Here is a 17,121-nt window from a genome sequence, read left to right on the forward strand (position 1 = left end):
TGTTTACTTCAAGAGCTAATGACTGACAGCTAGAAACAGTGAAAATGCTCTGTTCCAATTCTGGGGCGGGGAGCAGCATACTCTCCCCCTCTCCACCCCAATTCTCAGGAGCCTCATTCACCTCATAGCTCTGCTCCATGTCCTTGCAGAGCCTCACAGCTTTATAGCAAATCACAGTGTAAAAGGAACCGTCTCCCTAAGAAAACAAACGGAGGTTCTGTAGCTTTAGCAAGTTAAATGCTACTTCTACAAAGCACATGCACGTTTATGCATTACATCAGCACTAGAGATGCACAAACTTCCAGTTTTTAAAAAGGTGGATATCTGCAGGAGTTATGGTACACAGGACTTGTGCACAAAGGCGTTGCTCATGCGCATCAGACCGAAGCTCAGCATGGCACATTGCTCATCTCACCCCAAGGTGGATTTGCACAGGAGGAGGAGGACACTAGGAGATCCGTCAGACTCCTTCCCCACCAGCATCCGATACATTATGCATGCCAGCGCTGTTGCCTAACAAGCAGCTGTGGCACTTTATAGCTGAGCTCACCTCCTCCCTGCTTCCCCTTATGCTCCACATCCAGACTGCATCCAATCCTGTCCGTTTTTCTTGTACTTTGTGTGTGTTCCTCCCTTACCTAGATTTGTGCGGACGTTATCCATCTCACCAACTTCCCAAAAGCGCTGCGGGGCAGAGGCAGGGGATGCTGAAGGGAGCCCAGTATTTTCTCAGGGTTGACAAGTTCATCAAGACATTTACACAGAGAACTTTTGATGGAAATTCTAGCAGGGATTTTAAATACGATATTAATATACAATTTCCTACTTTTTATTTAAATTTAGCCTTGTCTGTATTCCTGGACATTAACATAAAAACCTTATTTTCGTACACTAAAGCCATCTTGTACAACTTCAGAAAGATCTTCCACTATATTTAAAACAATGCACTCAGAAGTATTTCCAGGTTATCAGAAGAGTTTCTTGAAATCTTACAAGTTTAATTTCAAATGGCCGTCCCATTAACCAGAGCTGTTCAGACTTTCTGTGACACTTCTGATCACCAGATTTCCTTTGAGTCAATAGCAGTAAAGCAAACAACATTGCCAGATGTCACACTTTTAAACAGATTTTCACTATAAAAGATTTTATTGATCGTTTTCTGTAAAATAAAGTGTACAAGTGCAAAAACATATGTAAAGGAGAGGAATTAAATCAGGCCCAGCTCTAGCTTTATAAAGACACAAAATCAGACATAAGGATGGCAAAGGCACAGCGACGAAGCACTTATCCCAGAACTATGCTGCTGCTTTTATCACAAAGTTGTGAAACGCAGCACAGCACTATCTCCACAGGAAAATGCTGCAAAAGGCACTGCAGAGTTTACACAAAGGGAGGGGATGGGAGGAGCTAGTCCGAAAAAACAGCAACCACCTCCCCCCAAGGAGTTTATTGAAGCAAAAACTCCAGCGTGGAAGCGTAGCCTTGCACGATACCACAAAGCATTGTGCATCACTTACCTAAGTTACTGAATTTGAATGCTGCTTTCTAGTGAGCCAAACTGTTTGCACAAGCAAAGTCACCAAGTTGCTCAAGAAAAAGTTAGGGAATTGAAATGTTACCTTCTGGTAGGTTGACTTGTAAAAGCACAGTTGTCTCAGTGCTCTTCCCCTGCATCGAAAGGCTGTGAAGGAAAGGAGCGCTCAGAGACCATGCTCACAAACCCTTGGTGCTTCTCGGTGACACCTTGCTTTCTTCGAACTATTAAGAGCGCCTTGATTTGGTTTTGTCGTATATATGCTCTTTGGTATACTGTAACGCAAATCAGTTACAATACAAAAAATTGCTCTGAATTTTGTACAGCTGCTTTTTGCCTAATGGTCTATTCAAGGGATCTTGCTCACGCTTGCATTTTGGCCTCATTTATAGCAAGGAGTACGGAACCTGCAGGGCACATCTCAGCTACCTTCTTCAAGCCATTCTCCCCCCCTACGTGCAAACTGAAGGACTTGAAAACGAGCGTGTCTGTTACATTTTTATGTTCTAAAAACATTTAGCTTAGTGATATGGTTTAGTGGAGGACTTGTTAGTGTTAGGTCAGAGGTTGGACTAGGTGATCTTGAAGGTCTCTTCCAAACTAGATGATTCTGTGATTCACAAAATGGTGCCTCAAAAAACTACTTGTACAGTGACGCCACTGAAGTCTGCATTATAGCCTCAGGAAAGTGCACGAGCAATTAAGGAACAAGAATGGATGCTTCTGTTTCAAACTGCCATAAGGGACTGCATAAATTTCAACCGTTATTATCATAAAAGGTGGCAGAACTAATCAAATGTACATCTACTACTACAAAGACACCCAGATATCAGTTGGTCAACATCTAAAGCCTTTCTATCAAACTCTTGGAAAACTGCCTGAAGAGAAATTTTCCAAACGATGAAGCAAAAGGTGTCCTCTTTGCTACAGCTCCCAAGTGCTACCCAAAAGGCTGTAAAAGCTTCCAGACTTTAAAAAACCAAACCACCAGCATAGCAGTAAGTATAGGTAACAATCCCCCACCCACGCAGCACCTTTGGCAGCCAAGAAAGGTGAACTCATGTTTCTGAAGCCACAGCTAAGGACGTTACAGCAGATCTGCAAGACACAACCTCCAGCCTTCAGTTTTCCAAAGATATGCGTTGGCTGGCAACCCCTGACAATAACCATATGACTATGGGACAGAAGTGACAACACCTGCATGCAATCACTAAAGCTGAAACCAAACTCCACCTTTTTCTGAGACCACAGGACAAAGCTAAATCTGTCTGAGCAACTTGAAGGTGTTCCTGCATCTTAAAACCATTTGTTGGTTTCACTGCATGGCAAAAGTCACACTTTTTTTTTTTTAAAGGCATGTAAATGTTCAACCTTGGGGTTAATGATAAGTCTTCAACTCAACCTACAACTCACCTCCCTTTTTTTAAATGCAGTAAGACTGCCCAAGTTCCAAGAAATCAGATGCAGGTGACGGAGGTAGGTCACTGAAGGTGTTGTGATTTGAGGTTCAGTTCACCAGTTCAACCCAGTTGCTTTGTACCCCCACAGGAATCACAACTGAGCCGGGCTGGTGAACCTGGCTATGCAACGGGCAACAAGAGAACGAGGCACTTGAATCCACCAGCAGCCATGAGGCAGAACGGACGAGATACAGTTATTTCTATTTTGTAAAAGAAGTAACACCCAACGCAGCCTCTCCTCACTCGGTGCACTTCCAACAACCAACAGCCTGCAAGTTCAGGAACAAAGTAACTCATAGCACAGGAGCTGCACTAGATTTAAGCAATCAATATGCTCCACCTATTAACATGCAATTATAACAGAAACCATCAGGTGATAACCCTCCAAAGTCTCCTGCAGAGACAGGGATGACCGCTAAATTGGGAAAAAAAATTATCAACACACATGATAAAAATAAGTCAGAAGTCCATTTCTTGCAGATCCTTTTTAATTTTAATAAATTATCAAAGGGCATGCCTGAAAATGCTAAAGCAGTGAAGCCTCTACTTGACAAACTGAATGCAAACGAAGATAAAAGTACAAAGCACAGGCTCACTCTGCTCTGGAGTCATGACCAGTAGCTCTGGAGAGCAAGAAGTAGGACAGATCAAAACGGAGACAGATCAGATCTAGCTCAGACAGGTATTTTCAGCTACTGGAAAAGCTTTATTTCCTCCTTTAGATTATTGATTTCCCAAGTAAAAAGAAAAGCTCGGCAACAACAGTAAATAAAGAGAACTGGAAAACACTACTTCAAAAAATAGCACTGCACATTTTCAGCTGATAACGCCGTTACCATGAGCACAAGATACTTCACGTCGAGCCACAAAGTCAGCATACATCGGATCCTGCTCTGCATGCACCTGATGACTCTTCCTCCCACAGTCAGATATCGACTGTCCCCCTCCAAAAGCCTCGAATTTCAACTATGAAAACCCCTATTCGTATGCTGTGGTGTTACCTTCCAGATTCTGCCACCTGATTTTTAGTTATTGCCAGACTAGAGCCACAGCATTTGCATCAGCTCCAAGGAAGAGCACTCACTTGTTCTCAAAGACAACAGATTCAACAATTCAACAATGCCGAACACTCATTTACACTCAACAGCACAACCGGGGGGAAAAAAAAAAAGTAGTCCCAATGTGGTCATATTTCTCCTGTAGCTATGCTTTGCGTACCATGAATTTCATCTGCATCACAAAAAAGTTGCATGAAAAATCACATTGCTGAAGTGGTTACCAAACCACCGCAGATATCTGAGCTGTTTGACCTCTTTTTTTTTTTTTAAGCATTTAGAAATTTCTCAAAACAAAAACAACAAAAAACCCCACAACTTCAAATACGGGGACAAGAAGGAAAAAGAATCCATAACAAGAAGAGAAGAGCTACAGAACCTAAAATTAAGGCTCCAAAGACCTGCACTAGGTATAAACAACAGCATGGGAAGATTACGATAAATAAGCTATTTTACACTTCAAACAGAAGACAAGCCATTTCAAATTCTAGAAAAGGAAGCAACCTGGGAAAATTACGTAGTAGGGCTGTCACACCCCAAATTTGCAGTACACACTCTAATAGCTCTTAATGCTAATTAAAACAGTGTCTCTTTTTTATTATTATTTAAACTTGTCCTTGCAAATGAGCAAAATAGGAACATATTCCTCTGATTTTGGATGTAGCTCCCAAAATCGTCCCGTTACCAGCATCTAAACGGGTCAAGATGCACTGCAAAACTACCATAGGTAGTAGAGATGGGGTAGCAGCGTAAAAATGATTTCCATCTCTGCAATAGTATCAAACTCAATCAGCAAAACGGATTAAATCATTTCAAAGGCAATATGTACACACACAGCATGGCCCTTATCAGCATAAGTAACTGGATTAATGAAAAATCTCCCCTAAACCACACAAAGGGCACCAACAGTATGCCCCGGCAGGGCACTGTGGAGCAAGAGCACCTCTCCCCTGGCATACACCTCACCTCCACACCAGTCTCCCAGCACTCACAAGTTCCTGACGCTTGATTTCAACATGAATTTTTCCTGAGAACCATGGAGCGATGTCATCATTAGCCATTAAATTGGCTGGAAGTCTCCACACATCAGCAGTTGCTGTGGCTGCCAAGGCTGCTTGTCACTTCACCTCCTGTGTCAGCTCGTCTTACAATCTGACTGGACTTCGGTTCAGTGTTCTTCTTCAAGGGTTTAATCATTGGTACAGAGATGATTTAAAAGTCCTGGTCCCACAAAACCACAGCACAGCCATCAGCACACGATGGATTGAAAGCAACACGTGCACTGAAACGCTACGCAAGGCAATCACCATCAGTTTCCTCTGGACTTTAAGCCCGTGGCTAGTCCATCCAGAGAGCTACCAGGCCGCTACCCGCTGCTGAAAATGGAAGCCCCCTCTGGTAGTTTCATCTTCCCCGCCCCCCCCCCCCCCCAAGGCAAAGTATTTTAAGATTAGACTTAGAGCTTAGTTCCCACTTCGAGACCAAGCAGATGAGATTTCCATGGGGGAGGGAGGACACTAGAGCCAAACTGATGATTCGTTCCAATTTAAAGACTTTAACATTTAAGAAACATTTTACTGGAAAATCCAATTTAAAATAACATACATTTTCTGACAAAACTTTAGCCTATAGATCTGAAATTTATGTGATACGATACGTCAGAACATTAAGGACCAGCACGGTGACAGAAGATGTGCTGTATTTTGTTCACAGCGCTTTTCGTGTTGAAACACCAGCAGCAGCAGCGGTGTCACCTCCCCGCAGCACGGCTCCCATGTGCTCCTGTCACCCTCCCTCCGACGGCAGGCCGTCATGCAGCCACATGGCACGGCAGATATGGGAACCCATCCAGATCGCTACAGCCTCCACAAACGCTTGTGGAAGCAAATGGAAGGGCAGGGAGTGCGAAAAACGTTGAAGCTTAATACATGAAAATAGGATTAACGTTTGGCAGTGACTTCCTATCTGCTGCGCTTCGCTTTCGCCCAGATTTCTAATAAAAAATTGACAAACGGGTAACAAAATACTGCATTTTCTGCAAGATGAGCACCAAGAGCCCAACCTGGAAACGCCACCTCCAGCGGCACAGGAGCCTAGCACCAGCTGCTGGGGTGTCCGACCACATCACACGGACTGTTTCTGGATGCAGTTCTACTTCATTTCCAGCTCTCTTACACTGCCTTCCTTGCCTGTTTGAAAACAGGAACATTTGGCTTTATAAATTGCTGTTGGAAATATTTCATTTTCTCATTAATACCCATGCTTTCATGTCTGCTGTGTACAATACTGCAACAACCATTGGTTTCAAACAACTACTCTTTTTTTTTTAAATCAGTCTGACTGCAACCCCTTGGCAGTTAGAAAGCAACTTACACTCCGCTTCTCAATACGCACAAGATGTTTTAGAAGTCATGACAGGTCTAATGACTTAAATGACTTTTGGCAGCCTGTTCTACTTTTAGAAAGCATATCCAAACGCCTCTATTTGTGGCTCTCCCTACAGTTACGTTATAAGGTTTCCATGCCCGAGCCCCAGAGCAGCATTAAGAGATGTTCAGATTCATTAACTACAGAAGAAAACTGAGAAAGATGAAGCTTGCACAGCGGGACCTGACTGCACCTTAGCCCAAGTGGGATCAAGCTGCTGGGCCATTAAACAAAAAGCTGTGAGCTGAGAAGGAGCTGGAAGTTGCCCCAAGCCTGACGCCAGGAGCAGCTGGCAGTGGTGTCAGTAACACGAAGGTGCCTCTGCCGCAAGGAAGGGCAAAGAAATCAGCATGGTCAAAATGATGAGATGCAGCTTCTACACCCAAGCCAATGTACTGGGCAGTGCTATATCGCAGACATAATACAGCACATATTCATAGATGCAAATAAAGCCAAATTTCGTAGAAAAGCAGCACTCATCATGACCTGGCTGTAAACTACACGCAGAACATTAAATGCAGTGAAGCTGCAGCAAAGCAGATTATCTCTTCAAAATTGTAAGTCTAAGTTAAATGTTTTAATTGGCAAGAATTGCCAGTTACACCTACGTTGGTACAAACCTCCAACTGCAGCACACCATGCCCACGCTAGCAGCATTGCATTATTCATCCCTAGGTCAACAGCAACATTAGACACATGTCAAAAAATGTTAAAAGCACATCAAACAGGATAAATTTATCTAAGTGTAACGATAATGGAAGACAACCAAGCTGGCTACTGACATGCCCTTCGACCAATTGTCACGGAATGTGACAGCTTCAAGACATGTAAGAAAGACATCAAATAAAAACATGAAGGTAAAATACTCAGACCCCCCACACACATAAGGGCAGAAAGCTAGAAGCAAAACTCAGAAGTTGTCCATACTTGTAAGCAAAAGAGAAAAATACATGAATAGGTGGGAAAGTTCAACAGAGAGACACCCACCAAGTGGAAATCCAAGCCCAGTGAAACCCATCAGAAGGATTTAAGTATTACAGGCAAGAAGAAAATCAGGAGAAACGGAGTTTTATGGGAGCAGGCGGTAGAAGTACAGAAATATACAAATTACTAGTCACATTAAACAAAATGAAATTCAGGCCTTCAGTGACAGTAAAGCATATGCAAGGGATTTCTTTAGCATGGCTCTCCCATCAGCACAAAATAAAAGTACATCACACAATCGGAAGGGCTGAAACATCTGGTGGACCTGGAGAAAGTGACTCAGCCATCTTCACAAACTAGCACACTTTCTAAGCTTCTGTAGCAGATAAATGATAAAGTAGCTAATGCTCAGGGGCTTTATGTTGATGTTGTTGTTCTGGTTTGGGTTTTTTTTGAAGGCAATAGCAGAAAAACATTAACAAAATCCAATAGGATTCACTGCTGTATGGGGTAACAAGCAAATTGAAATCTCACCTAACCAAACTAGGAAGGGCAGCTGCATTTCAAGTTCTGTGAATAGATGAAGCAGGGGGTAATTTAGTCACACAGGAGTTTTTCCATGTTTAAAAGACCTCTGGACAAAACTATATGACTAGAGGATGCTTATTAATTAGAATTATCAAGCTACTACACTTGATTCATCAGAACTCACGCTGATTAGAAAGAAGTCATTCATATGAGCTAACACTTACCCAGTGCACCAAGATCAACAGATGAAAAATCGCAAATGAAGAAATTCAGCCAAAGCAGAGCACTTGAATTTCTTCAATGGTATCCAATATCAAGTCAGCTGCTCAAACTACTTCGTGGCAAAGAAAATTCACTGCTAATATATGCAGAAGAGTGCATTTTAAAGAGAAAAGCTCTCTCTAACATGCAATTCACTATCTCTAGATCAACTTAACAACTCAAGAGAAAATCTCACTAGCTGTGAGAACCAGAACACCCACGGAACAGGAGGAATAAAACAGTCACATCATAAATTAACAGTACGCTCTTCCCTAAAAACGCCACACTCAGTCTTGCTAACTTCACAACAGAAAGCCGAGGCTGAACCAGGAAAGCTCAAAGATGGACCATGAGAATCAGAGACCAACAGAAAACCCAGGTATGTTTAGATGGGGAGGTCACTTCAGACACGAGGACAAACAATGCGAGCCCCAGGCATGGCGAGAAGCTCGCAGCCATCTCCTCCTGATACAAGCCCCCGTTCCACACAAGCCTCACAAGAGAAACCAGAGAGTGAACGCAGGCTGTTCTTGTAATAAAGGAGCTGTTTTCTGACCATGAGCTTTCTCTAATGGTATTAAAACCAAGGAACTTTCGCACAGAGCATGACCCCCAGTCAGACCAACCATGTTCAGCTCCAACCACTTCCAGTGTCCCAAACGTCCAGAAGCAATGAGTGGAGTGATGTTTATTCACAGCGTACGGAAAACTTATCTTGCTTTGTAGTATTTAATTCTTACTTGGATTGCTAAAGAGACATTGAGTCATTTTCATTAAAATTAGATGTTAAATCTCTCCACTTTCTACACAACTCAAACATCTCATGGCTGTCACACGCTCCAGGGAATTGCCCAAACTCCCAGGAAATTTATTAGCACAAGGCTGCTAATTCCTTCTCTCCCTTTGGTAGGGGCAGCTTTAGAGTTTTGGGGTTTGTGTTTTTTTAAAGACATTTTTTAAACTGATGCCAAAAAAAAAAAAAAAGGCTTATCATAAATCGATAGTCTGTTTATTTTGTAAAATTAAGATATGCTCCCTAGCTTGAATACTACATAGGAAAAAACACTTGGAATTAAGAGCACCTAACAATTTCCTACAGAAGTCTGCAGCGATACATGTACAAATTGGGCTTAGTTATTTATATGGAATTAATCAGGATTACCACTTTCATCTTAGCAATTTAACTGGAGAACTAAATCAATAGCATCCAATCAGTAAAATATTACTGCTGTTTCCACAGCGCCGAGACATTTTCTCTATTAAGAACCGGCGTGCCCTTCCTGAAGATCGATATCCCTGGAGCATGACGTTCCCCCACTCCAGGAACAGAGCCCGGATTCGTCGAGACAGCCTGGAGCAGCTCCTGGTAAGCCAGCACTGCCTCACAGTTTGTGACTTCTCCAGGGTTCAACTGGAAATGGAAGTCGTGCAAGGCCTCTCTTCCACTCGCTGACTTCTGGAAGCTACGGCAGGTTCCTCACAGGAAACAAGTGGCACCAGCTATTAACCACAACTCCAGGCATTCCTCCTCCTAGACCAGGCAAAGCAAAACTTTAAGGGTCCTACTGCTTACTAATAAAAATGAGCTACAAACACATTGGCATCTGTTTTATACAGAAAATTACTGCCATGCCAAGCTAGAGATGGTGCACTGATCTGCTTTCACCCTTTTATGACGCTCAGGCTGATGCTGCACAAGTCATATGCTTTTATGGCTTGAAAGTAAAGGTTAACAAACATATTATCTTGCTTTTTGTGCAGTTTTCTTAAATTCCCACTCCATTTCCATGCTCGCTCCTTATCACCCTCCTCTCCTTCGAATTAAAACAAACACAAGGGAGGTGAGTGGAAACTGTAGGCCAGAATACCACACAGAAGGGCGGCCAGTTATTTAAAAACATGCCCACGTAGTTCTCACATCTCTCCAAGGATCTCCTCTTGAAGGTCTGAAGTCTTACAAATGAGAAGGACACTATCATCAGGAACAAACAAACACTTATTTACATGAAGAGAAGCCTACAGTGTGTAATTACCTTACCTCACTTGTAAGAAGTAAGTTAGCGGGACGATAGCTCACGGTCCCAAGAAACAGGCCCCATCCAGCACCAGCAGAGCCCCTTACCCCAGCCTGTTCACACCTGCGTGTAATCAGCGGTGCTGGCATGCGCACATCCCGGTAGCTATGAGCAATCAAATTGCTCGTATTCGATCGCACCCAGCAGCCAGGACAAGCAAGGCTAACACACGCTGCATTTACATCCAGCGGGGATACCAGCTGGGGACCTGTGCTGACAGGGCGTAATGGAGACCTGAATATTTGTCTCTATTCTTAGCTCAGGATATATTTAGAGATAATCAAGAAATGCACGCAGAACAGGAACGAGTTAGGGCTCCTGTTTCTCAGGAACCCCAAACACCTATGCTCCCACTTCCTCCGGCTTTCCTTCCGCTGCTCCCAAGTCCTGCAGCAGCGCCCGCGGTGCCCATTTCAGTGCCTGCCACCAACACGTGCCTGAGCACCTGTTAAGTTCAGGGAGCCCTGTGCATCCTCGATCCTTACCAACTCCAAACTGTGTTTCATTATGGACTTCCTAAACTGCCAGTTTGTCCTTTACCAGCACAATACACACCGATTGCAAGGATTTCGACAATACCAGGGAGAAAAGGAACAAATTTCCTGCTTCAGAATAATCTCACCTGCAATCTTAATAGGGCATACATTTTATCATAGCTTCTCCATTAAAAATTAAAATCGACACCAACTTCAATCTCATTCTTAATAATGTAATCCTGTATAGATCAAAGTTGTCACATTCGTCTCAAGTCAGTTTCAGTCAGTTACGAGAGGCAGGATTTAGCTAGTTGATGCTTGTTCCTTAATACGGATTTTTGGGGGGGTTTACTCTGTAAGTGAATAACTGTCCTAATTCTGAAATAAGGAGCTCATTTCATTTTACATACAAAGCAACCAGATAGACTGGGAAACAGACTCAAGTTCCTAGATACGCAAACAAATGCTTGCAGTTACACAGGTGGTTTTTTCCTTAAATAATTCAGCTACACTCTTTCCTTCTTCAGAGAGCAACAACTGCCTATTTACAGATGGGCTCAAACGTCATTCAAACATTAGGGGCTCTATACAAAGAGCGCAGGCTTCCAAACCTCCAACTTCTGCTCTTTTGTGTCATTATTATCAACGCCAAAAAGCTTAGAAAGAGGAATCTATTCCTTCGGGACACAGCAAAAGCCACTGGAGCTTTGAGATGAGCGCCACAATCTAACCTGCCCCGAGAGGCCACGCGTCCTCTCCAGCCCTGCACACCTGCACCGCGACTGCTCAGAGCTCGCCCAAGAGCTCGAGCCCCACGCCAGGCCCCCCGGCAGCACTGTCACCCCTGCACCCACTGCACAAAGGGAGCGCTTTGTGCGTGACGTGGAACATCTGTGTCCGATTCCCTCTTCCACCAGCAGGGAGGGACTCGAATGCGCCTCTCCCACCTGCCAAACAGGAGCATACGTGGAACACCCCGCGTTTAAGAAAAAAATACTAATTATCAGGTGGGAGCTAGTGTGAATTAGGATGGAGTTCATCCGCTGTGCACGAAGCATCTCACATCTTCATTGAGACAAAGATCCAAGAAAGGCTCTCCCCCCCCAGCGACTCCCTCTGAAGGGCTCAGGGTCAGGCAAACCCTGCCTTCTGGTCCTTACCGCGGGTGGAACGGGGCAGCGCATCGACAGGGCATAAAAGCACATTGCACAAAAGAGAGAGAGAGAGGAGGCAGCAGGGGTGCGCTGAACTTCCAGCATTTCCACACTGATGCTTCCAAATTGCTACTCTGAGAAACAGTCAGCTTCAATGAATGCTTTATTTTGTGTTTCTGCGCGCTACTCCCCCTTGGCTGACTTAACTCACCTATTTAGCTTCAACGGATAAAGCTTCACCTATCAATTTGATGTTCTCAAAACAGAAAGGATTTTTTTATAAGTAGCAAAAAGCACCCAACAGAACTGTAACTGCAGCGAGCTGTCAGCAGAGCAGTAAATACTGAAACGGAATTGTCACATGGTAAGATTTTACACATCAAAACAGTAACTTATCTATTACACAGAGATCTTGGAACCTAAGTATAACGTTGTTGGTGTTTTTTCTTTTTGAAAAGGAAAATGAATAAAAGTCTTCAGAGCTGGAATCGGCAAAGCTCGCGCTATGTAAGAGGTTAAATAAATACATTCCCTGTCAACAGGAGTCAGCATACGCGATTACATCAGTAGTGCCTGAGCTGAGAACTAGCACGCGCGGTTCTGCCTGGCGTGATGTGAAGCAGGACAGCCACACCGCACCGCCGGCAGCACGGCTCGGCCACGCTCGCGCCAAGTTGCCGAGAGCCGCTCATTTAACCACCAGTTGGGTTTTGTCCAGGGTCCACTTACGCAGGGCTTTCCTTTCAAACACCAGCGTTCGATCCTCAGGGAAACATTTTTTAAAAATCCCAGCGTTCAACACGCAAGATTTTTTCCAGCTTTCTACTACTCCGTTGCTGACAAGAGGGGAAGGGGGGGGGGGAAGGGAAAGTTTTTTCACGCCGTCATTTTGCGAGCCGCAGATCCCCCCGCGGCGTGCCCAGATCCCCCCGTCGCGGAGGCCTTTCCGCAGGGCAGCCTCGCACGCACGCCACGCTTCATCTGGACGGTATTACGGCGCTGGGCTTCCTCGGGTTTATTCGTTTTGTGGGTTTTTTTTTTTTCCTGGAGGCAGCGAAGCCGCCCGCTTCGCTAGCGGATCGGGAAAAGCAACAATGGGGAAAGGTGCGAGCAGCGCCCAGAGAGGGGGGCTCCCCCCGCAGGTGCCGGGCTGCGGGCAGGGCCGGACAGGCGGACGGACGGACGGACGGACGGGCAGAGGGGCAGGAGGGCGGGCGGGGGGGGCAGGAGGACAGAGGGACGGAGGGACAGGCGGACAGGAGCCGCTTTGCCGAGGCGCGCAGTGGCCTCTACCGGCGCACGTCTCAGCCCGTCCCGCTCGGACAAGTGCGGCGGGGCACGAAATAAAACAAAACGGTAAAAAATCAAACCGAACGAAGCGGCGATAAATTAAATAACCAAACCAGAGCCGCGGCGGAGGCGGGGAAGGAGCCGCCCCCCCCCCAACGACCGCCCCCCCCCCTCCCCGTGTCTCCCCGTACCTGTGCGGGGGCTCGGGGAGCCGCTGCGGGAGGCGGCGGCCGGCCCGGGCTGGCCGAGCAGCAGGAGGCCGAGCCGCAGCGGGCCGAGGAGCCACAGGGGGCCGAGGGGCCGCCGGGCTCTCCCCGCCGCCATCGCTCCGCTCCCCGCCGGGCCGCGGCGCCCCGAGGAGGCGGCGGGGCCGCACCTCCCGCCGAGCGGAGCCGGGCCGAGCCGGGGTGAGCCGAGCCGAGCCGAGCCGAGCCGGGCTGAGGGAGGCGGGAGGCGGGCGGCAGCGCGGCGCTCACTCCATGGCGGGGCCGGACCCGAACCCGGACCGGGGCCGCTCCCGGCCGCTGCCGCGCACGGAGCCCAGCAGCGCCCGCCCCGCCCCGCCCCGCCCCGCCCCTCGCGGCCCCGCCCCCCCGCACACACACCGCGCGCATGCGCCCGCGCGCTCCCGGGAGGCGGCGGCGGCGCACGCGCCCCTTCCCGCCATCGCGCGCCAGGTGTGCGCGCGCCCCCCCCTCTGGGCCGGTGGCCCCCTCAGCGCCGTGAGGGGAGAGCCCGAGAGCACCCCAAAATGTCGCCTCCTTCCCCTCCTCACAGCAACCCCCAGTAACTTGTGTCCTCTCAGGGAACACGGCTCGGTGTTTCATGGCCAGCGTGTTTCTCAGCGAATCAAAGGATTAATAAACACACAGGCTAAACTTTGTAAAGGCGGGCGACGCGTCTTTTCGCCCTCCCGGGGCAATTCGTTTTAGGCAGCATTTGCCATTCAAATCGAAATCGTTTTGGATAGCGCATCGTCACCAGCCAGTTTTATTCCGACTGTTGCATTGCGTATCCTTACAAAGGACACAATGAGAGCTATAAATATACATTCCTCCTCCATTAATCATCTGAAGTGTACCCTTATATATTTTCCATCATGGCCTGCTGCCCACTAAATGACATTTTTACACTCTGTACACTATCTTTGCACCTCGTTTTATTATTGACTAATTGAATCGTCTCTTTCAGTGCATAATTACGTAGCGCTGAGGCTCAAGAAGTGGTGCGGAAACCCTGCTATAACCATGCCCCTGGGGCACTGCAAGAGCAAAACACAGCTAATTGGGTATATCTCCCTAAAAAGTACACTTCTATCATAAAAAAAAAAAAAAAAAGAAAAGAAAAAAAAAACATGTTTAAAATTGTTTGTTCAGGTTTAATACTCATCCTAACACAGCTGCTGAGGAGCTGAGGACTAATTACAGGAAAGTTTGTCATTTGCCTTGATTACCATTTGGCAAGGGTGTCCCTCTCCATGCAGGCACCGGTGATGCTCCACTGAAATGAGCCCTGAGGCAGCGGAATTTGCAGATTTGTGCATTTAAAGGCTTTTCTGCAAAGCAGAAGCCTGACACAGCACACCTGTGCACGTGTGAATCTTTCTGCACCTACAGATGCAGAGATGTACATGATTACTTGAACACCAGCATGACTACAAAGCGTCAGCTAATACCAAAGTGTTTTTCTTTGTGAAACCTGCTTCATTATTTTATAATTTTGTCTAGTGTTTCTGTCAGGAAGCGGGAGGCTTGTCCTCCACTGAAAATATCCTGGAGCGTTCTCACAGTGGTGAATAATTACCTCCTCAGAAGGATGTTTGGTTTTCTCCACGTTAACGCTTGCCACGTTACGCTGATGGTTGATACACCAGAAGGATTACCATCAATGAACTGTGATGGTTTATACTGAAAAAAGAAGCCCTGATTAAAAGGTGGCACTGGAAGTGTAACTATTATCGAAGCTGGTTAGCAATTCCTGTCATAAAATCCCATCTTCGGTCACCTTTAATAATGACAGAGTAACTATTTTGCTGAAATGAAAGCATCTGAAATTCATACCTCAGGTCAAACTTCAAAAAGGTCTTCTGTCATTCCTTCTCTCAGGTCAGAGGTAAATGTCCTTTGAAAAATATCTTTGGGCCTGAAAAGGAGAACAGTCACCTTGTCAGAGATGCTTCCTCAAAAACCTCCGTGTAAAAACCTACCAAAAACACCATTTGCACTCCGCGGGGGTTTACCGGAGCTTGGCAGAGCCATTCCCCAGCGGTTTCATGCTCACTGAGCCGGTCGCAGCCCAGGGCTGTGGGAGCACAGCTGGACCTGCAGTTCCAGTTCCCCGCTGCCCTGGACCATGCCAAGTCTGAACGTACCCAGGGCGAGCGGGGAACCTGTCCTTCCAGTCTTCTCGCTGCTTCTCAGGCAACGTGAGCAGGAAGCTCCTCCGTGGGGCCAGGAACTGGGTCGGGGAAGTTGGCAGGCACAAAGGGTCTGGAGAAAGACAGGTTCTCCAGGGCGATGAAAGGGAATGGGACTTGGAAGGGGAAACTGGGTCTGCCTGGAAAGAGGGATAAAGCAAAGCTCAGGAGCAAGAGTCTGGAAGCCAGCCTGCTGGGAGAAGATTTGAAAACAGACTAGAAATGGGAGAAAAATGGGAATGGGAGTGAAGACCGTCAGAGAAACTGCCATGTCTACTGGCAGCAAGTGTCTGAATCGCACCGAGAACGTAGCGCATTCTCTTGCAGCGCTGGACCACATGCAGGAGAGCCAAACTATTTCTTTCCTCATTTAGGATAAGTTTCCACATTGCTGATGGCCTACATAGATATCAATATAACAACGCAGGATAAAATTGCTGGGTTTTTTAGGTTATCTCTACATGGGAGAGAATTGCACATGGAAAACTACATTAAAGCAACAGTTGGGCTGCAAAGTAAAACACTCCCAAGTTATGAAATACCAGAATAAAGGTTGTCAATGCAAGCAGATATGCCTGGCTCTGATGCTGAAGCAAGGTCAAGGAACAACATTAATTGCCTGAATAACTTCCACTTCATTTACTACAAAAATTAGATGTATGTATGTTATGTACCTTGCAAGGAGCTGCAGGAAAAGAAAGGGCTGTGGCTCAGATCGGCAACTGCAGCTCCAGGAAGGGGCTTCAGCATCAAAACTCCTGCGCAGAGCAAAGCACAGCGCTTAAAACAGAGGCTTCACATTAATTGTGCAGCCCGCATTTCCTAGGTGCCTGATTTGACATTTTGAAGTCTGATTTGCAGAAGTGAAGAGCTCTTACAGATAGAACCACAGTAAATGAGAATTTATTCAACTTTGACTAAATTAGATGCTTTAACATGTTATATTTTCTGACAAAATCAGGCCATGAGTATTTCTAATTGGATATCTAAAATTAAAAGATATTTTTTACTATTCCATCTGTATGCCTAGATTCCTCATCTGTAAAATAAGGGTAATACCAGTTCTCACACAGTGTTGAGAAAATGAATTAGAGTTTGCGATGCACTTGGATACCATAGTGATGAGTACCATGCAAAAGCCCAGGAGGAAATGAATAAATCTGTCTTCAGAACAATATTTGAATAGTGTGCAGTAAATAAAGCATGGGCCACATAGTGAACAGCGAGGAGAAAATAAAATTATTACATAGTGAGCACAGGCTATTCTGTAAAATGAGCGAGGCCGGGAACCTGTCAAAAGAACAGCGTGTGCTCTAATTACAATTAAATAGCGCATCATAATGCAAATGCACAAAAGGGGACAAATTACAGTTGCACAGGCCACCTTAATGTTAGCATCTCTTAACTTTGAAACTCTTGAATGAAAAAAAAACCACACCTTTAGGGTGCAAATGTCTAATATGCACGTATAAATGACTGCGTTGCTCTATAATAACTGGAGACTATATTTACCTCATCTGC

The 17,121-nt window shown here is 45.9% G+C and overlaps 1 protein-coding gene across 10 annotated transcripts in view; it reads right to left on the reverse strand.

Annotated features, from left to right (window-relative positions):
• Window positions 1–15,267, reverse strand: part of NEO1 (neogenin 1) — a 192,112-nt gene extending 176,845 nt beyond the window's left edge. For 5 of the 10 annotated variants that reach the window (XM_080607281.1, XM_080607278.1, XM_080607277.1 and 2 more), the window contains exon 1: window positions 13,376–13,736. In XM_080607281.1, coding sequence (XP_080463407.1) covers window positions 13,376–13,508 — 133 coding nt within the window. In that variant the 5' untranslated portion in view covers window positions 13,509–13,736. Of the gene's footprint in view, window positions 1–13,375; window positions 13,738–15,244 lie in introns of those variants that run through there. The other 5 variants (XM_080607275.1, XM_080607282.1, XM_080607279.1 and 2 more) reach the window with 3 other exon arrangements.
• Between the last annotated feature and the right edge of the window lie 1,854 nt (window positions 15,268–17,121).

Source organism: Anser brachyrhynchus (genome assembly GCF_964034855.1).
Source record: "Anser brachyrhynchus genome assembly, chromosome: 11".
Classification (NCBI taxonomy): Eukaryota; Metazoa; Chordata; class Aves; order Anseriformes; family Anatidae; genus Anser; species Anser brachyrhynchus.